Source organism: Cibotium barometz, chromosome 43 (assembly GCF_041138505.1).
Source record: "Cibotium barometz isolate CiBa-2024 chromosome 43, ASM4113850v1, whole genome shotgun sequence".
NCBI lineage: Eukaryota > Viridiplantae > Streptophyta > Polypodiopsida > Cyatheales > Cibotiaceae > Cibotium > Cibotium barometz.
In genome coordinates this window covers 35,339,138-35,361,061 of record NC_141088.1, presented here as the reverse complement: position 1 = coordinate 35,361,061, position 21,924 = coordinate 35,339,138, and the positions used below count along the sequence as shown (strand labels likewise).

The window sequence follows — 21,924 nt, the reverse complement described above, 5'->3', positions numbered from 1 at the left end:
TGACTTTGGTAAAACAGAGATTAAGCATTCAATGTTTGGTCAAATATTTTGTTTCTTGGCTTGATCCTCTACTAGACTAACTGCTATTAATGCCTTTGAAAGGATTTGAGCTCATTTGAACTCTAAGGCACCAGATCTGGCCTCCCCGCACACTTTGTTTTCTGCACATAAAATAAGAGATTATTTCACTAATCAATGATTAATCAGCATTAATCATTGCATTTTGGTACAATTGAGGGTTCAAATTTACCATTGGGTATCTAATACAGATCCCTATCACTTTAAATTGCAATTCGGAGATGGTTTGATACTCCAACCATTCAGTACATATCAACTACACTTGGCTTTATGGTAAATTTATGTTGATAAATCTATTGTAATCATCATTTAACACCAAATTTGAGTTGTATAAGGGTAGACACTGCCCTTGAATCTTGAATTGGATCAAGACGTAAGACCCCCTTCACATCATCATGAGCACGACATAAGAAATAGCTAAATTTAATGGGGAGCAATTTTATACATGATGGCAAACAAAGATCATGTATTTGCTCATGAGAAAAAATATGTGGGGGCTAGTTGAGGGAAGAGATGAATGCCCAAAGGTGATTGGAGAGAATGAGTGGAAGATTAGGAATGAGAAAGCATTAGGACTCATTAGCACAAGAAATAGCTAAATTTAATGGGGAGCAGTTTTATACATGGCAAACAAAGACCATGTATTTGCTCATGAGAAAAAATATGTGGGGCCTAGTTGAGGGAAGAGATGAATGCCTAGAGGTGATTGGGGAGAATGAGTGGAAGATTAGGAATGAGAAAGCATTAGGACTCATTGCACTCAGTTTAAATGATGGAATCATTCACCACATCACAGGGATACAACGGGCTAAAGATGCATGGGATGAACTCAATAAATTATTTGGCACTCAAGCAAAAAATTTAAAGATAAATTTGCTAATGCAATTCTACAAACTTGACATGAAGGAAATGAACCTCTAATCACACACTTGAACAAATACAAAAGCATTAAGCAACAACTGGCAGCCATTGGTAAGAAGGTAGAGGATGATGAGACACTAGCAGTGCTTCTGAAGAGGATGCCATTGATAAGAAGGTAGAGGATGATGAGACACTAGCAGTGCTTCTAAAGAGTGTGGACAAAAGAGAATATGAAAACATTGTGGCAACCTTAAAGAATATACCTGAATTGAAGCTGCATGAGATAGAAGGAGCTCTACTAGAGTAAGAGACCAAGGTCAAAGAGAAGAAAGGGGTGGACTCAACAACTGGAGAGGAAAAAGTATTCTTCACCCGAGGAGGATTCTCACGAGGAAGAGGACGAGGAAAAGGAAGGGGATGAGGAAGGACCTTCACTTGCCACAACTGTGGGAAGCCAGGACACATGGCAAAAGACAGCAAACCCAGTGAAGAAGGAACGACATCGGCAAACTTCATGGAGACTCCTAAGGAAGTGGAGTCAGATCATCTTTTCTAAGAGAGAAACCCCACAACCTAATGTAACCTGCCCCAATAGAGTAAAATCGCCTCTGAGCCACCGATGATGTAGGCCATGTGGTAGATGTATGTGTGAGCACTTTAGTCAAGGTCACGGGCACTTGTAGTAGCCTTGGACACATAGAGAGAGAGAGTGTCAAGGACTATGAGTTAGGGACTTGAGGCATTGGTCGCGGGCTACCAAGTAAGAGGGAAACTGGGTATAGGGTCCAGGTGTGCTAGGATTATTCACTTGAGGGGAGGTGTTAGAATATACAAGTGAATGGGTGTGTGCGGGAACAAGCCCTTAGCAAGAGTCTGTAAATGAGTGAGTAGTAGTGAAAAGGTGAGAAGTATCTACTGGGAGAAAATAAAGGGTAGCATGAGAAGTTCTAGGATGTGGAGATATTCTAGGAAAAGTGTAGAGGTGGAGAAAATCAAGCAAAAGAGGTGGAGTGAATCAAGGATGAGGTGTCCCCCCTAGATGTAGGGGAGGTGGCATAAATCAAGGATGAGGTGTCCCCCCCAGATGTAGGGGAGGTGGCACAAATCAAGGAACAAATCAGTGGAGCCTCCCCCAGATGTAGGGGAGGTGGCACAAATCAAGGAACAAATCAGTGAAGCAGACTTGTATAAATTGACGCATTGGCCTAATGAGTAATTTGCTGGTTTTTGAGTATCCGTGCCTACATATCAGTTAATTGCTCACTAATCTCATCTTAATCACCATCTAATCATTTATTAATTATGTTGATTCTTGCATTTGATCCACCATAGCTCATCACTTTGCTTGCATTTTAACATCCCTCACTCTTCCTATGCATTATCTCTCCTTCCCTCTCCCTCACACTTCATATGCATCATCTATGTGAAAATGGTATTTTCCTAGTCTTAAAAAGGAGATTTTATATGATTTATTTGGTTTTTTGGTCTCTTGATATAACTAATCAACATTTGTCCCTGGATGTCAACCAATAGCACCACAGCATATATATATATCCTCGCTTCATCATTCAACACTCAACCACATTATAAACAATAATACCATCTGCTGCTGCTACGAGGGCCTGCTCTACATCAAAATATTATTATCGTTATTAGCTCTATCATTTTCTCCTACAGCTCACATCCTTGGGACAACAACCCTCTCTGCATCCACAGCAGTCTTCATTTTCTCCTACAACTTACATCCTTGGGAGAGCAGTCCTATCTACAACTTACATCCTTGGGAGAGCAGTCCTATCTACATCTAGAAGTCTGTATTTTCTCCTACAGCTCACATCCTTGGGAGAGTAGCCCTATCTACATCCAACAATCTGTGTTTTCTCCTACAACACAGCTCGGGACAACCGCCCTCTTTGCATTCACCATATCTAGTTTTTCCTACCGTAGCATATCTTGGGACAGCAACCCACTCTCTGCTCCATCATATCATCATTTCTCTACAGCTCACATCGTTGGGACAGTAGCCCACTCTCTACTTCATCATCATCATTCGGCACCACTCGGGATGGTAGCCCTCTTTGCTCATCTTCACCACTCCTTAGGTATTGCAGCACCCTTATCACCAGAGCCTGCACCACTCGGGACGATAGCCCTCTACTATTCTCCACCCCTCAAGTACCATAGCGCCTTGTCACTAGAGGCTGCACCACTTCACCTTCCACTGCCCACTGCAGCTATCTACCACCTCGGAGTGCCTTTGCATCCACCAACGCAAGCCTGACCACCTCTCGGAGTGCCTATGCCTCACATCGACGCAAGCCTTTGTCACCACTGACTGTGCTTTAGCTCCAACCTTGTTTGTGCTTCTACGCTGGTCTACTACTTAGAGTCACCTCACATTAGAGGGCCTTTGCACATGATTTCATTCACCCTCATACATACACTCATTCACCCATTTCATGCTGTGTAGATTTGCTCTGATCTCTCTACATGTGTCCTTTTGTCCTTTTTCCCTCACATGGTATCATAGTTAAGGGATTGAATACCTCGAGAGCACACAACATGGATCATCTACTCGCATTCCCAACAAAGGACCGATGTTTCTACTCCGATCTCGGCCACACAGGGGATGGGACTTCTTTCTCAATGAAGAGCCCCGTTCAAGGCCTTACATTGGGAGATGATCAACTTGTCCACATCTACTCACCCTCTACACCTTTGCCATCACAATCTTCCCCTATGAACTTATTAGACTTCACTTCCAGAGGGGGATACATTCCTTCTACCAGTGTGTCAATGTGGAACCCTGGTATCCTTCATCTTCTCGCATGGTCCCCTTTTTAGTTTGACAGGGGGTGTGTGTGAAAATGGTATTTTTCCTAGCCCTAAAAAGTGGAGTTTATATGATTTATTTGGCTTTTTGGTCTCTTGCTATGTTGGCCGACAGCTGTCCCTGGACCTGTCCCTGGACCAACCAATAGCACCACAGCATATATATATTATGGCTTCATCATATTCCCAAAGTTGAGAGAGAGAGAGAGAGAGAGAGAGAGAGAGAGAGAGAGAGAGAGAGAGAGAGAGAGAGAGATGTACAAATAAATGTGGATAATAATAAGTAAACATGTCTCACTACCCACACCACTACCACCGTTGAGATTCCTTCCAAGTTCCATTATGTGAAATTTTAAAATCTGTAATATCTCTACTTACTATTGTGCTCATAGTATTACTATATATACATAATATAGTACATAACTTGTAATACCTCTACTTACTATTGTGCTTGGCAGTACTATATATACATACTATAGTACATAATTTGTAATATCTCCACTTACTGTTGTGCTCATGATAGTACTATATATACATACAATAGTACATAATTTGTAATTTCTATACTTACTATTATGCTCATAGTAGTACTATAGTACATAATTTAATAGAAACACATTCAAAATTTATTCCAACTCTAACCAAAGTTTATTTTGACATGTACATCTAAAATCAAGGTAACTCATGTTTTTAAAAAATATAGAGAGAGAGGATATTGAGGTTACCCATGTTTTTTCTTTGTATTGAGAGAGAGAGAGAGAGAGAGAGAGAGAGAGAGAGAGAGAGAGAGAGAGAGAGAGAGAGCTGAATTTTAGGGCCTTTACATTGTCCTCATGCTAGAATTGGTTGAATAATGCTTAGAATCGGTTGAAAAATCCTGAGCTTCCTAGAAGATCATCACTACCCAAGCACATGGACTCCTTTATCCATCTCCCCACCTACCCACAAATTTTTTAAAAAAGAGGTGCAATTTTTGGATGTAGTGGCTAAAAGCCTTTATTAGATACAAGGGTAGATTCGAACCTAATACCTCATGTTAGAGAGGCATTCGAACTGAAGTTAAGAGACGTGCATGGTTGGTTACCTTTTGATGGGCACCCTTATCCATCAAATTTGATAGGAAAGGGAGGAGACTTGCAAGTCTTTCGCCATTTACATGGAATTTTTGAAGGCAGAGAACTACTTTTGGAGATTTTTTTGGGTCCACAACTGTGCGCTAAGAGATCTTGGTATGTAGTGTAATTTTCCCAGTTGAGATTTAGAAATCCCGGGCTGGAATTCAACATTGGCTTTAATGGTAAGGGTTGAAATTTGTATATTTTAGTTATAAATCCTGGCATTTATAGTATGAATCTTGGCTGAGCTTAAGCGTTGCGTAAGCATTTTTAGTAATTTTCAAGTCTAAATCTTGGTTAAGCCTAAGTCTAAATCTTGGTTAAGTCTAAGCATTGCCTAGGATGAAATAAAAAACAGGTTTTTTTGGGAGGAGTGGGCCTCCAAAATACCCAGTCAAAAAACAAGTGTGGAGGAGCCAAGGAGGCAAGGAAATTAGGAATGAGGTTATCCATGCTTTAAAGGCCTAATGGCTATTATCTTAAAAGAGCACTGAACCGTAAACGAGGAACATAGCCTCAAAGGGTACAGACGAGGGTTGGCAGAAACCTCTTGTAACGTATTTTGTAGCGTTGTGTGTGGTCCCAACTTTTGAGCTTTTAAACCGGGGGGAAGGACTCAATGCTCAAACGTACATTAAGCCTTAAGAAAGGCTTAACCATTAATGTCCTCTTTGATTTGTGAACCTTTCTCGAACCCTCTGCTAGATTCTAAGTATTATTAACTGATTAAATGGTGCCTGTCGAGGGATCGAGAATCCAGAGATATCGTGATTCTTGAGGCTGCCAAAAAATTAAAGCTAAGCCCATAGCCTTAGTCCCTTAGGTTGGATATGATGGTCATTGGAAACTTCAAAGTTCAAAGTGGTGTGGCCTGTCAGGAACGCAGTCACACCTCTCTCAGCTTTTTTAAAAAGCTCTCTCTGACAGGACAACCGTTCTTAATCTTCACATTTGTTTAAGGATAATTCGTAATAACAATACCTATAATATTAAATATCAATACCAATTTATCAATTTATTTATATGTTATTATTTATTTATATTTGGCATTTCACTGTTCTGTACCTGTAAATACTGGCTACCCTAACTGTCTCTACTCTACAAGCCCTTATTTGATTTTGATTATGATTTTGATTAGGCTCGTCTGATTCTTAACAAGGTTTAGGATGGGATGTAATTAATCTTAATAATGGGATGTCATTACGCTTAATCTCATTGTCGCAGCGAGAGTAGCAGCGATCTGTGATAAAAAATGGACGGAAAGATTTTGGGTTCTAGTTAGTGTTTCGCACAGGCCTTTCCATGGCTTCCTTGTCGGAGATATGGTGTTGCACTGTAGCCTTCGCTCTGGTATCCTGCCTCTACTGTTCCTACGGCAGCTGCGCTGACGGAACTCCAATACCCCCGCCGCCCACCAGCGAGACACAGGCCCTCCTGTCGCTGAGAGCTGCCGTGACGGACGTTTCTGGCCGTTTAGTTACTTGGGCGACTTCCGGGGGCCGCAGTCACGTCTCCGTCGACGTCAACACCTCCATTGCGACTCACTGCAAGTGGAAAGGCGTCACATGCGACGGGAATTTCAGCGTCATAGGCCTGGACCTCTCATTCATGGGGCTCTCCGGCAGCCTGTCGCCATCTGTCGGCCTTCTTTCCAACCTCGTCAATCTCTCCGTCGCCGCCAACAACTTCACCGGCAGCCTGCCGATGGAAATCGCCGCTCTCTCCGGCCTACGTTACCTCAACATTTCCAACAACAACTTCAGCAACAGCTTTCCCGCTAATTTCTCCCGCTTAAAATCCCTTCAAATTCTCGATGCCTTCAACAACAATTTCACCGGCGAGCTGCCATTAGAGCTCAGCCTACTCACCAGTCTGAAGCATTTGCATTTGGGCGGCAACTTTTTCTCCGGCAGAATTCACCCTCAGTACGGCAACATGCAGGGGCTGGAGTATTTGGCACTTTCCGGCAACTGGCTCACTGGAAGGATTCCGGCAGAGCTTGGGAGCCTGACGGAGCTTCAGCAGATGTATATAGGCTATTTTAATCAGTTCGAGGGTGGGATTCCGGTAGAATTAGGGAGGTTAACTAAACTAATCCGTCTGGATATCTCTAGTAGTGGCCTTAACGGAACTATACCCCCTATTTTGGGCTCTCTAAGCAACTTAGATACCCTTTTCTTGCAGGAGAATGACTTCACAGGTTTCATCCCGCCTGAGCTTGGCAATCTGAGCAACCTCAAATCCCTTGACCTCTCTGCTAATCGCCTTGGAGGCAGCATACCCCACGAGCTCGGGAGTTTGCACATGTTGGAGCTGCTCAACCTCTTCAGTAATTCACTCTATGGCAGCATCCCACCGCTCATCGGCAACTTGCCGAACTTGCAGGTTCTGAAGCTTTTTGGTAATAACCTCTCCGGCGTCATACCACAACATCTTGGCGTGGGTGGGCATCTCATCCAATTAGACCTTTCTTCCAACTCATTTGATGGACCCATACCCCCTCAGCTGTGTCATGGCAACACCCTTGAGCAGCTCATCATCATGAACAACCATTTCTTTGGCACCATACCTGATACCCTCGGACATTGCCCTAAGCTTGAGCGCATCCGCCTTGGCAACAATGATCTCCAAGGACCCATCCCTTCTTCCCTGCTCCTACTCCCTGCATTGGCTTTGCTAGAGCTTCCCTTCAACCAGCTGACGGGTCCTCTTCCAGACCAAATCCCAACCACCTCTAATCTCGGAAGCTTGGATTTGTCATACAATCAGCTCACTGGTCAATTGCCACCCACCATAGGCAACATGGTACAATTGATTGATGTAGACCTCTCTGGAAACAGAATTTCTGGAAGTATCCCAAAAGAGGTTGGGCATCTTCGGCAGCTTGCAACTCTTGATCTTTCCGACAACCTGCTCACTGGAATCATACCATCTGCTCTTGGCAGCTGTTCCTCCCTGACTTTCTTGGACCTCAGCAACAACCATCTTCAAGGAGAAATCTCTCCAGAGCTCTCCAAGCTTGCGGTCTTGGACAACCTTAATGTTTCTAGAAATCTCTTGACTGGACCCATTCCTGCGTCCTTTGTGAAAATGTTGACCTTGGCTGTTGCAGATTTCTCTTTCAACAACTTGACAGGGTCTATACCTTCTGGGGGCCAATTTTCCAGCTTCAATGCAACCTCTTTCCTAGGCAATCCAGGGCTTTGCGGTACGCAAATACCTGCCCATTGCAGCCAGCCTAATGCTTCTGTTTCACCGAGTTTGGCTGCCAGAGTCAAACAGCAGCAGAACATTATTATCATCTGTGTCTTTCTAGTTGGCTTGCCATGCTTGGTTGGGGCAATCGCTTGGGGTTTTTACAGGATTGAAAAAGTGGAAAGGTCATGGGAGCTTACTGCATTTGAGAAGCTGGCCTTCACTGCGAAAAATGTGGTGGATTGTCTGATTGATGAGAACATCATAAGCAAGGGTGGTTCAGCCATTGTATACAAAGGTCTCATGCCCAACAACCAGATGATAGCAATTAAGAGGTTTCCAGCAAGTTGTAAGGGCTCTGCAGAAGGTGATAATGGGTTCTCAGCCGAAATACAAACCCTTGGGTGTATACGGCATCGGAATATAGTGAGAGTGTTGGGATTCTGCACTAACCATGAGACAAATCTACTATTGCTGGAGTATATGCCCAATGGCAGCTTGGGTGACCTTCTCCATGGACCTAGAGGTGGTTCTCTTCATTGGGATCTAAGGTACAGGATTGCTCTTGATGCTGCTAAGGGGCTCTGCTACCTGCATCATGATCGCTCTCCTATGATTGTGCATAGGGATGTGAAGTCCAACAATATACTCTTGGACAAGAACTATGAAGCTCATGTTGCAGATTTTGGCTTAGCCAAAGCTCTACAACAAGAGTCAGGGACATCTGAATCCATGTCCTCAGTTGCAGGATCTTATGGCTACATCGCTCCAGGTAAGTCTTTTCACAATGAGAATTATCTCTACATGGCATTCTGAGACTAATCTTGGATGTAATCTTGTCTTGCATTAGTGTTGATTAAGAGTTGTTTCAGGTGCATTGTGTGTCCTGATGCTTAATGTGCAATGCTGCTTGAGTGTGCAAAATGATATTTGTTCCCATTGTAGTCTTGGCTTGTCTATTAGATTTGATAAGTAACTAATTCCATGTAAACCTTAAAGCTGTCGCAAATGCCCATTGGTGGTTGTTGGGATAGTGCCTTGGTGTTTTGAAAGTTGTTGAAACATTGCAGTTAATATTGATGAAGTTCTGTTTAATGTGTGCTCTGGTGTTATCTAAACTTTGCCTGTGCTAAATTACCGTTGCAGAGTATGCCTACACTTTGAGGGTGGATGAGAAAAGCGATGTGTACAGCTATGGTGTTGTTCTGCTTGAGCTTGTCACTGGGAGGAGGCCGATTGAACCGGAGTATGGTGACCACATAGACATAGCAAGGTGGGTCAAAAGGAAAGCTCAAACCAGGGAAGGGAGGATGGAGATTGTTGATGTGCGAATCGGTGTGGCTGACACATCTATGAAGCTAAAGCAAGAGATCATGTTTCTATTGGAAGTGGCATTAAGATGTGTGGCATATCAACCAGATCACCGGCCGACATTGCGTGATGTGGTCCAAATTTTAGTTGATGGTCCTAGAGGTAAGGAAGACAGGAAACATGATGGACCTGAAGGAGAAAAGGCAATCAAAACTTCAGACCTTGTATCAGCATAAATCTGTACAGCATGGTATGTTTTGGATGCTACTTACATCCTATGTGATGGTTTTGCTTACATGCCCAAGCTTAACTTAATCAGTGATGATTATGCAAGCTTTGCAAGAAGGTCTATTGCCTCCCCATATACATGCCCAAGCTTTCTTGATAGGAGAAGGTCTATATGCTACTGTATATGTGTTATTTACTTGCTGATATTGCATGTCATGCATGTCCTGCTTACAGTCTTTGTATCCAGTGTTACTACCTGAACCAGCTAGAGTTCTAAGTTGGGAGTTCTGTAATATCTTTTAAAATCTCCACATTAATATAATTGCATCTTGTCTAAAGTGGCTTTTTATGTATATCCCTATTGCAACCCAACCCCCCCCCCCCCCCCACACACACACACACACACACACACAACGAACTGTATTCATTGGTGTATTGGCTCTGGTGGTGAGCACTAGCACTGTTTTCTAGATTGTGGTACCCGGTGTAACTCTTCTTTTTCTAGCATAAAGCTTTGCCATTGCCATGCCAACTTAAAGGAGAGGCGGGTAGCAAAATGCAGGGGAACATATGCAAATACTAACAGCATTAAATTGCCTCTGCTTGGGTGATTCAAAGTCGAAACATAGCACTTGAGAGGCGCACAAGTCGAGTCATCGAACAATGTGCCTTGCAGTCGGCCAGCCTTTTAAAGGCTTTGATTTAATAAAGCGATTAAAATTGGTTATGGAGGACTAGAAATTCAGTGCCCATGGATGTTGGGCCTAATGATAGCAACACTGCAGCAAAGGTGGAGTACTTTTCCATGTAACTTAAATGTAACGCAAATGTGTGTGTGTGTGTGTGTTGTTAGGGTGCTGTTATCGATACAGTGCACACTCGCTATTGCATGCAGAGGAAAATTTACGAGAAAGAATGCTTGATCTGGGAAATTGTAGTTACATGCGATGGATGCGAGAGAGGTGCCATAGCTGGTGGAAAGAGAGAGAGAGAGAGAGAGAGAGAGAGGGGGGGGGTAGGGAGAGAGAGGTAACAGAAAGCCATAGCCCTGGCCTGCGAGAGAGAGGGAGAGACTGCTGCGCATTAAAATTTCTGAGGGAGGGGACGGTGTGTACATGCAGTGAAATTCCCTCGTTCCTAAATTGTAAATAAATATAGAATTGCAACCCTATTAATTAATAAGCACACAAAAACAATATTTTGGTAACCCGCCCGCCTTGGACGAATTTAATCTTTCAAGGCCCTACTTTACCTTACCATATATTTTATGTTTTTTTCAGAACCTTTATAATTTATTAAAGCTTACTAATCATTACAAAAGAGAGCTTTCTATTGGTATTTTAATTTATTACAAAATAGGTTCAAGGGGAGGATAGGTAAATGGGTGGGTGAGAGTTTGGGCCTGGCTACTTGGGAAATTAATTAAAGGGACAGGAGATATTTTGCATTATAAGATATTGTTGTCTATGGGAGTTTTGGGTTTCTAGGAATTTGTTGATCCTCTATTTTGTAAGGCCCCCTATATGAGAAGTTGTTTTGTTATGTTAAGCACCCAATACTTCCCAGCTTAGACATTGTGGATGTTAGATATATGTGGCCACATGGTTAGGAAATGGCTTATAAAGTCTTGGAACCATGCCAAGTAGGGTGCATGTAAGTGTGGATTAATTGACCGCACTCTGAGACACAAAGAGATCTTCCTTGACACTTAGTCCTTGGTTATGACGCTCACGAATAGGTGCCTAGATATTGTTGTCTACGGGAGATTTGGGTTTCTAGGAATTTGTTGATTCTCTATTTTGTAAGGCCCCCTATATGAGAAGTTGTGTTGTTATGTTAAGCACCCAATACTTCCCAGCTTAGACATTGTGGATGATATATGTGGCCATATGGTTAGGAAATGGCTTATGAAGTCTTGGAACCATCCCAAGTAGGATGCATGTAAGTGTGGATTAATCAACCGCATTCTTAGATAGAAAGAGTTCTTCCTTGACACTTAGTCCTTGGTTATGATGCTCGCGCGAATAGGTGCCTAGACAACCTTGGATGGGTTTGGAGGATGTGACATATGATATAACTAACCCTAGAACTATATGTAGATAGGTTCAATAGTAGCCTTCTTAGTCATATTGAGATCTGTAAGGTTCCCCCCTTCTGAAATAGGGTAAACACTTAAGATAGTCCACTAAGTCTTAACTTGGAGAAAATTTCCTATTCATCGACACCTTGACCATGTAGAGATTCAAGGATACGATTCATAGTAAGACCTAGTCCTATCCCGCAGGGGGAGCGTGATCTTCTAAAAATCAAATCACCCATAGGGTAATTGATCATAAATTGGGCAACTACTAGACTTGATTTCTAGAGGCAATGCTTTTTTCCTCATCAATGCAAGGCACAGCCACTGGCCTAGTCTTCTAGAATAGAGTTGCCCAAGAACCTATTTATCTAGCGTAGGATCTTCACTTAATCTGTTGGAAAGCTACTCGACTAATCAGGTCCACCCGTCCGTAGAATGGTGCCGTCGGGGCATTCCATCCTCCCACTTTCCACCCTACTCATGTGTTAATTTATTTTTTAATTAATCCTAACACACTGTTTGACATAAATAAACATGTTCCTTAATTAAGGCCCTTTTCACAAGGTTTGTTAAAACAATCTTTTTCCACAATACAAAAATGCCAAAGACAAGATTTTAAAAAAAGTTTATACATGAATCAATTCCGTACAAGCCAAACCGGCTCTCTTATTCTTTTCCTTTATACTGCCGATGATCTAGAATTCGGCCTTCCAGCCTCTACATGCTGGGCAAAACCCTACGGGACCATACACCTCATCGTTGCTGGCGAGGACTCAAGCTGGCCTGTCGCCCTCTCAGGCTCCATCGCTCGATCCTCCCGTCCCTCAGAGGGATGTCTGCACACTAGGGTGGGCTTATTCACCGCACTAGCCTGGGGCCTCAGAACTAGGCAGCATCATAATCTCTCGCCTCAATCGGCGAACCTTATTCTCCCAATGGTATGAGGGATACCTCGGGCTATTCCCGGGCTTTGCTAACGACGCCACCCGGCTACACAAGCACGGAACGGAGTTAGCGTCGAAGCCAGAAAAAACTTGCACTCTTTAAAGATAACAATTTCAATGCAATTTATTGAATACAGCATCACACAATTCGTAATTTCATACAATTTTATGTCATTATTTTAAAAGGAAAAGATACACATTTATTAACACTAATATAAAAAAAACTCTTCTTTAAAAGATAACCAAGCTAACTTGGCCACCATTTCCTTGAGGAGCTTGTAAAGGGAGGGTTGGTGCCGCATCGGGAGCATCTTCTCTAATCTCGTTGTTGCTTGCTCCTCCCGAGGTAATATTCTGATGTTTGCGGGAAGGGGCCATCTTGGACGTCTTCTTGCAGGGCTCGCTCTGTCGCGGTCGAAACTCTCCAGTCGGATCTCTATTTTGAGATCGTTTGCTCATCGTACGAGCAAAAGACCACAGCGCATGAACCCTCTCTTAAGGCTAAAACCTCTTACTAAAGTCCACGCAAATGGGGGGGGATTGTTAGATGTCCTTAACACAAAAACGTTATGCTAAAGGGGAGAACGACATCTCACAATTAGGGTGGGCTTATTCACCGCACTAGCCTGGGCCCTCAGAACTAGGCAGCATCATAATCTCTCACCTCAATCGGTGAACCTTATTCTCCCAATGGTATGAGGGATACCTCGGGCCATTCCCGGGCTTTGCTAACAACGCCGCTCGGCTACACAAGCACAGAATGGAGTTAGCATCGAAGCCAAGAAAAACTTGCACTCTTTAAAGATAACAATTTCAATGCAATTTATTGAATACAGCATCACACAATTCGTAACTTCATACAATTTTATGTCATTATTTTAAAAGGAAAAGATACACATTTATTAACACTAATATATAAAAAAACTCTTCTTTAAAAGATAACCAAGCTAACCTGGCCACCATTTCCTTGGGGAGCTTGTAAACGGAGGGTTGGAGCCGCATCGGGAGCATCTTCTCTAATCTTGTCTTGTTGCGTGTGTCTTGTTGCATGCTCCTCCCGAGGCAATATTCTGACGTTTGTGGGAAGGGATGTCGTCTTGCAGGGCTCACTGTCGCGGTCAAAACTCTCCAGTCGGATCTCAATTCTAAGATCGTTTGCTCACCGTACGAGCAAAAGACCACAGCGCATGAACCCTCTCTTAAGGCTAAAACCTCTTACTAAAGTCCACGCAAATGGGGGGGGATTGTGAGATGTCCTTAACACAAAAACGTTATGCTAAAGGGGAGAAGGGATGAGGGCTGCTGTAAGTCTCTTCACACGCGCGGGCGGGGGGGGGGGGGGGGGGGGGGGGAGAAGAGTTAAGGACACTACCTCCTAATAAGAGGGGGAAGAGGAAAATTGCCTTATCTGAAAAGTGGCAAATGAGGGGGTGTGAGAGGGGTGGCTGCAAAAGGGGCGGCTGTACTACAGCAAGTACACTACACAGGGACAGACGGCGGCACAGCAAAGCATAAGCTACGCAGAAATGCGTGTTGCCCATGGAACACCCCGGGGGGTTTATATAACTGTGGGGTACGCGGGGGCACGAGCGCTGCGCAAAGCAAGGACGAAAGGACGGTGTACCAACAAAGGCTGTAGATCAGTGGCCTGCATGGGTCTAGGGGAAAGGTACGGTGTCGGTTAACAGGGAAAGGAGTGGTACGCATGTACCTTATCTGGTTAGGGGCAGCATGGGTGTTCACGTAGCGGTACGTGTGGACTACACAGTGGGCAGCCGTCCTTTGGTTCTTGTGTGGCCATCGTACGGGCACCCTGGTAAGTGTGTACGGTCCAAATTTTGGGGCGAGGTCTCCAAATTTGGGACACCGGTCTCGATTTGCGTGTCGAATTGCCCCTCGATTTGCGTGCCAGACCGCCTCGAGGGGTGATTTTTTTAAAAAAATCCTGGAGGTTCTCCTGGTCGTTGGGATGCAGACCGTTCGTCAATCGGATGCCCACCATGCATTTATTAAGGTTTAAAGGTCGTTGCTTTTTAACTAAAAATGAGTGAAATTTGCGTATAAGCTTGATCCGGTGTCCGTTTGGATGCTGTAAAATCTTATACTAGGGTAAAATTACACGTAGATTTCAAATTTGAGCCCAAAATTTGAAGATTCTAAGTAGAAATAACTCATTTAATAAAATCATTGATTTTTATACCATAAAAACTCATAAATTTATCTATTACATGGACATTTCTTTATTAGTGAAGATGGGTATGTTACATCCTTCTCCCCTTAAAGAAATCGAGATATCCTCATCTCGTCATGAATTGGGGATAATCCTTTAAGAGTGTAGCTTTATCTTCCTAAGTTGCATCCTCTTCAGGGTAATCTTTCCACTGTACTAGATGTTCTACAAGAGTTCTATTTCGAAGTTGCCTTTCCCTAGAATCTATGATGCTACTGGGCTGTAATTCAAGGACTCCTTGAGTAGGGATTACAACTTGTTCATCATCAAGAATATGATCGAGACTGGGTACATAAGGTTTTAACAAACTTACATGAAATAGATTGTGGACTTTGATATGGGATGGGAGTTGGAGTTTACAGGCACTTTTACCTAGACACTTGATAACTGTATAGGAGCCACAATACCTAGGGCTGAGCTTCTTATATTTCCCAAGTGATAGAGAACTTTGTTTGGGTCGCACTCGTAGAAGAACTTTGTCTCCTTCCTTTCAGACCTTTTGGTGTCAGCATAATGTTTTTGTCGATCTTGGACAGCTTTAATATCCTTTTGGATTGCCTTGGTTTGTTCCTCCATCTCTTTGAGCATTTTCCTGGATGCCTCAACTCTTATGGTCGGACCAGAGAAATTTAGAGGAGACAAGCATTCTTGCCCATAGAGTGCTTTGAATGGTGACATTCCTATGCTCTAATGATAAGATGCATTGTAGGCAAATTCTACGAGAGGAAGGTATTGAATCCACCTTCTTGGTTCTCATCCACAATATGCTCTGAGAATGTCTTCAATTACTTGATTGACTCTCTCAGTCTGGCTATCGGTCTCTGGATGATAAGCTGTGCTAAAGCAAAGTTGAGTTCCCAGGGCTTGAAATAAGGACTGCCAGAACTTTGAAGTGAAGTCAGAATCCCGGTCACTTACTATCGTTTTTGGGAGACCATGAAGTTTGAGGACTTCCTTGATGAATATTCGAGCAACATCAGAAGCTTTGAAGGTCTTCTTTGCTGGTATAAGGTGAGCTACTTTGGTAAGTAACTCCACTACTACTAGAATGGAGTCATATCCTCCTTGAACAGTGGGGAGACTTGTGACAAAATCCATACTAATGCACTCCCACTTCATTTGGGGAAGGGTTGAAGTTTCCCAGGCATCTTGACCCTTTCAGCTTTGATCCTTTGGCATGAGAGACATTGCTTCAAGTACCGAAGGAAGTAGAGGCTTCCTTCATGAGTGGAGTATCCCTTGATTAGATTCTTCTCTTTCTTTGAATTTTTCCCTTCTTCTACTAACTTCATCATCCTCTGATAATCTGGATCATGAGATGAGACTTCTTCCACCTTGACCAGTATGGGATTATTTGGCATTGAAATTGCACTCAAGAAAGATTTGTGACAGTGCATCTGCTACCACATTATCTTTCCCAAGGCAGAATTTGATGTCGAAGTCATATTCTTGTAGAATTTCAATCCATCTCCTTTGCCGCATGTTGAGGTTAGGCTGGGTGAAGATCCACTTTAGACTTTTGTGGTCAGTTTATAAGCTGGAATTTTTCCCCCAAGAGATAATGTCTCCATAATTTGAGGCAATGAACAACTGCTGCTAAGAGCTCCAAATCATGGATGGCATAATTTGCTTCATATTGCTTCAGCTTGCGAAGTATAAGCGACTGGTCTTCCTTCTTGGCCTAAGACACCACCAAGTGCTAGACTATGGGCATCAGTAAACCACTTCAAATTCCTTGGTGAAATCAGGAAGTTTCAGGACTGGGACAGAAGTAATAATGACCTTGAGCTGATCAAAATTGTTTTGATGGATTGGCAGCCACACTATTTTGCAATCCTTCTTAAGAAGATCTGTCAAAGGTGCAGCTACCAAGGCATAATCTTTGATAAAAATCCTATACCATCCCGTGATTCCCAAAAACCCACGAACACAAACTGATGTAGGGGATGGCCACTCCAGAATATCTTTGACCTTGGCGGGGTCTATTGAAATGCCATCTTTGGAGACGATGAACCCAAGATACTCAATTTGATGAGTAAAGAAAGTACATTTGCTCTTCTTGGCATAGAGTTTGTGTCTGCGCAACAATTTCAGAACTCTACTCACATGCTCCTCATGCTCTTCCACCATTGATTTAGAGTAGATTAAGATGTCATCAAAGAAAACAAGCACAAATTCATCCAAGTAAGGACGGAATATATCTTGCATTAGGCGGTTGAAGGTTGCAGGAGCATTGGTTAACCCGAATGACATTACAGTAAACTCATAGTGGCCATAACGGGTATTGAAGGCTGTCTTGGGTATATTTGTTTCCTTGACTTTGATCTGATAGTAACCAAACCTCAAATCTATTTTTGAGAAGACTTTGGCCCCATGAAGCTTGTCAAGAAGTTCGTCGATGTGAGGGATAGGATACTTATTCTTGACAGTGACTTGATTCAGCCCTCAATAATCTATGCAGAGGCGGAGAGTTTCGTCCTTCTTTTTTTGGAAAAGGACAGGTGCCCCCCAAGGAGAGCTACTGAGGCGTACGAATCCTTGCTCAATGAGTTGGGAAAGTTGCTCTTTAAGCTCAATGGCTTCAAGAAAGGACATTTTATAGGGCGTTTTTGAGACGGGTTGAGCCCTAGGGATCACCTTGATTTCATGATCGACTTCTCGAGGAGGCGGTAGCCCTGTAAGCTCGTCAGTAGAGATGTCAGAGAATTCTTGGAGCCAAGAGGGTTCTATCTCCTTACTAGGTTCAATGGCTTTGTTGAGCTTGACTAAGAATTGCTGACCTTTACATGTTCCGTTGAGAAGATGTTTTGCCTTGACTACCCTAGATTTAGGTTTTCCTGTTATCCCCTGAACGGATATTACTTGGCCATGCTCATTTTCAAAAGTGATACTCCCTTGGTTACAATGAATGCTAGCTTTGTTTGCAATTAACCAATCCATCCCAAGGATTCCATCATAAATTCCTAATGGCAAGACTCTAAAGTGGCCATGAGTTCGCTCATTAACCAGCTCAAAATCAAGGTTTCCTATAGAGTGGCGAGATACTACTTCTTTCCCACTGGCTAACTCTACAATCATTCTTCTAGCTGTTTTTTGACCCAAGTTTAATTTTTGCAAACACCTAGGAGAAAGAAATGAATGGGTACTGCCACAATCAATCAAAAGCTGAAATGGCTTACCGTGTGATGAGTGGCTGGGGTTTGGATTACACCAAATTGTTTATTCGGACCTTGGTGTTCTACTACCGCATGGATGGTGGCATGCTCTTCTTCAACCACTTCCAAGGTCGGTTCTTCACTTATAATACAGGTGGTCCTAGCAACTGCTCCTCCGCGGCCTCTGCCACGCCCATCGCCTCTTGCACCTTGGTGGATAGGGGTTCCACGGCCTTGATTTTCTCTGCCACCTTGGGGAAATGATGTTGCCATCTTGGGATAGTTGGCCCTAAAGTGTCCCGACTCATTGCACCACTCAAAACATAGAGGGCCTCCTCTGGAAGCAGCATACAAGTGGGGGACAAAAGAGTTGCCTTGTCGCCCTCTGTTGTAGTAGGGGAAATTCTGTTGGGGTTTCTTGTAGGGTTGATCTTTAGGATTTGCTCAGGGTAAGATCTCTTTTGATCCTTAGGTTTGTCTCAGTCCTCATTTCTTTCACAAGGGGCTTTGCTCGTATGAGAGCATCCTGTAATGTGTTTGGCCTCATTACTTCAAAGCGGGAATCTAAGGGTTCATTTAACCCTTGGCAGAAACGAGCCACTTGCTGGGAAGTAGTCATAGCTGGGGCATACTTCCGAAGAATGATAAATTTGGAATAGTAGTCCTCAAGAGTTAAGCTGCACTGCCTAAGACTAAAAAACTCATTCATCTTTATGGATTCATGGGATGGGGGAAGATATCTTTCCTTCACGGCCTGCTTGATGTCTTCCCATGTTTGAGAATGCTCAGTGACTCCCTTGTCACGGCACCACTGTTTCCACGAGAGTTTAGCATCTCCGATGAGGTGAAACCGTGCAAGCATAGACTGATTTGCTACTCCAGTACCCGACGGTAGAGAAATAATCGTCCATCGCTTCAATCCAGACCTCAGTATCCTTCTCAATCTTTGAACCTTCTCCTTTGAAAGAGGGAGGTTTTATTTGCTTGAGAAAGAGCTTCTTCTCCTGGATATCAGTGTAATGCACATTGGGAAGTGGAGGGTGATCGTCTTGGCCATCATTGTAAAAACAATTTTAAGATAACAAGATTCATATTTGCACAATGCTTATTTTGGAGAGTAAAACACTGAAATCATTTTATTTCCAAATATTTACAAGGACGAGTTTTATTACAAAGATCTGCCATCAAGGAAAATTCCTAGGCTTGACTATGACATAAGGGTAGAGCGGTCCAGATAGGTGAAATATGGGGGTTCCGTTGTAGTTTCTAAGACTCTAAAAACTGATGGTGTAAGGGTGGTAGACTTTGGATTGGGGTAGGTCCCAACACAGCTACTCTGTCACAACAAGTAAGACCTGCATCACTGGTCATACACCTAGCGATCCTGAGGTATGCGAATCCCATCTATAGTCACAGAGGTGTCAGCCCTGGGGGGTACCGCGACGAACCAAAATAAACGGATCATCTTCAACTTTTCAATCCAACGAATCCGCTTTAGGTCGGTGGTAAGGATCCCAATTTGATCTGCTCGGATGAAGATTTATCTCGACCCACAACTCCAAAAATCTCTACACCATCCTCTTTCAATACGAGAGAAATGAGGGAGGGACATCTTCTCTAGTATCTGCACCATGGTGTCACGGAACTCGAAATTTGAGGAGTGACCTGTCTCGAAGATGCATTGGAAAACTAGAAACTTCGAGTAGGCATCTTCCTCTTCCTACAGTCATTCAAACATCAATTCAACTTGTTTTTTTAGTAGGATGTTTTTATTAATTAGCATTATGTTAGGTAAAACATTCATTGCAAAACAGTCCTTAAATGGCAATTCCTAGGAGCTAAGATCGGCTCTGATACCAATTGTAAGGTTCCCCCCTTCTAAAATAGGGGAAACACTTAAGATAGTCCACTAAGTCTTAACTTGGAGAAAATTTCCTATTCATCGACACCTTGACCATGTAGAGATTCAAGGATACGATTCATAGGTAAGACCTAGTCCTATCCCGTAGTAGGGGGAGCGTGATCTTCTAAAAATCAAATCACCCATAGGGTAATTGATCATAAATTGGGCAACTACTAGACTTGATTTCTAGAGACAACACTTTTTTCTTCATCCATGCAAGGCACAGCCGTTGCCCTAGTCTTCTAGAATAGAGTTGTCCAAGAACCTATTTATCTAGCATAGGGCTTTCACTTAATCTGTTGGAAAGCTACCCGACTAATCGGGTCCACCCGTCCGTGGGATGGTGCCGTCGGGGCATTCCATCCTCCCACTTTCCACCCTACTCACGCGTCAATTTATTTTCTAATTAATCCTACCACACTGTTTGATATAAATAAATATGTTCCTTAATTAATGCCCTTTTCACAAGGTTTGTTAAAACAGTCTTTTTCCACAATACAATAATGTCAAAGACAAGATTTAAAAAAAGTGTATACATGAATCAATTCCATACAAGCCAAACCGGCTCTCTTATTCTTTTCCTTTATACTGCCGATGATCTAGAATTCGGCCTTCCAGCCTCTACATGCTAGGCAAAACCCTACGGGACCATACACCTCATCGTCGGCCGCCGCCGCTGGCAAGGACTCAAGCCGGCCTGTCGCCCTCTCACGCTCCATCGCTCGATCCTCCCGCCCCTCAGAGGGATGTCTGCACACTAGGGTGGGCTTATTCATCGCACTAGCCTACGCCCTCAGAACTAGGTAGCATCATAATCTCTCACCTCAATCAGCGAACCTTATTATCCCAATGGTATGAGGGATACCTCGGGCCATTCCCAGGCTTTGTGTAAGGTTCCTCCCTTCCAAGATGAGAGAAACACTTAAGATAGTCCGCTAAGTCTTATCTTGGGAAAAATTTCCTATTCATCGACACCTTGACCTTGCAGAGATTCAAGGATACGATTTATAGGTATAACCTAGATCTATCCCGCAAGGGGAGCGTGATTTTCTAAACATCAAATCACATAGGGTAATCGATCATAAATTGGGCAACTACTAGACTTGATTTCTAGGGACAACGCTTTTTCCTCATCTTATGCAAGGCACAGCCGCTGGCCTAGTCTTCTAGAATAGAGTTGCCCAGGAACCTAACTATCTAGCGTAGGCTTTCACTTAATCTGTTGGAAAGCTACCCGACTAATCGGATCCACCCGCCGTCCGTAGTAGGATGGTGCCGTCAGGGCATTCCATCCTCCCACTTTCCACCCTACTCACGCATCAATTTATTTTCTAATTAATCCTACCCCACTGTTTGACATAAATAAACATATTCCTTAATTAAGGCCCTTTTTCACAAGGTTCGTTAAAACAGCCTTCTTACACAATACGATCATACCAAAGACAAGATGTAATTATATAAAAAGTTTATACATGAATCAATTCCATACAAGCCAAACTGGCTCTCTTATTCTTATTCTGCCGATGATCTAGAATTCGGCCTTCCAGTCTCTACATGCTGGGCAAAACCCTACGGGACCATACACCTCATCGTCGGCCACTAGCGAGGACTTAAGCCGGCCTGTCGCCCTCTCAGGCTCCATCGCTCGATCCTCCCACCCCTCAGAGGGATGTCTGCACACTAGGGTGGGCTTATTTACCGCACTAGCCTGGGCCCTCAGAACTAGACAGCCTCATAATCTCTCGCCTCAATCGGCGATCCTTATTCTCCCAAAGGTATGAGGGATACCTTGGGCCATTCCCGGGCTTTGCTAACGATGCCGCCCGGCTACACAAGCACGGAACGGAGTTAGCGTTGAAGCCAAAAAAAATCTTGAATTCTAAAGATAACAACTTCAATTCAATGTACTAAATATAGCATTCATAATTCATGAAGATAACAATTTCAACGCAATTTATCGAATACATCACATAATTCGTAACTTCATATAAT

The 21,924-nt window shown here is 43.3% G+C and overlaps 1 protein-coding gene across 1 annotated transcript; it reads left to right on the top strand.

Annotated features, from left to right (window-relative positions):
* Nucleotides 1–5,984: 5,984 nt before the first annotated feature.
* LOC147613866 (uncharacterized) lies at nucleotides 5,985–9,958 on the top strand. Its single transcript, XM_086781839.1, has 2 exons — nucleotides 5,985–8,853; nucleotides 9,228–9,958. The coding sequence occupies exons 1-2, from the start codon at nucleotides 6,189–6,191 to the stop codon at nucleotides 9,626–9,628; spliced, it is 3,066 nt and encodes a 1,021-aa protein (XP_086637965.1). The 5' UTR covers nucleotides 5,985–6,188; the 3' UTR covers nucleotides 9,629–9,958.
* Nucleotides 9,959–21,924: the final 11,966 nt, after the last annotated feature.

What these genes read in the sequence shown, in the direction of transcription:
- LOC147613866 (XM_086781839.1), top strand. Translation starts at nt 6,189, where the DNA reads ATGGCTTCCTTGTCGGAGATATGGTGTTGCACTGTAGCCTTCGCTCTG. An exon ending in TTATGGCTACATCGCTCCAG is followed by an intron (nt 8,854 to 9,227) that starts GTAAGTCTTTTC and finishes TTACCGTTGCAG; the next exon opens with AGTATGCCTACACTTTGAGG.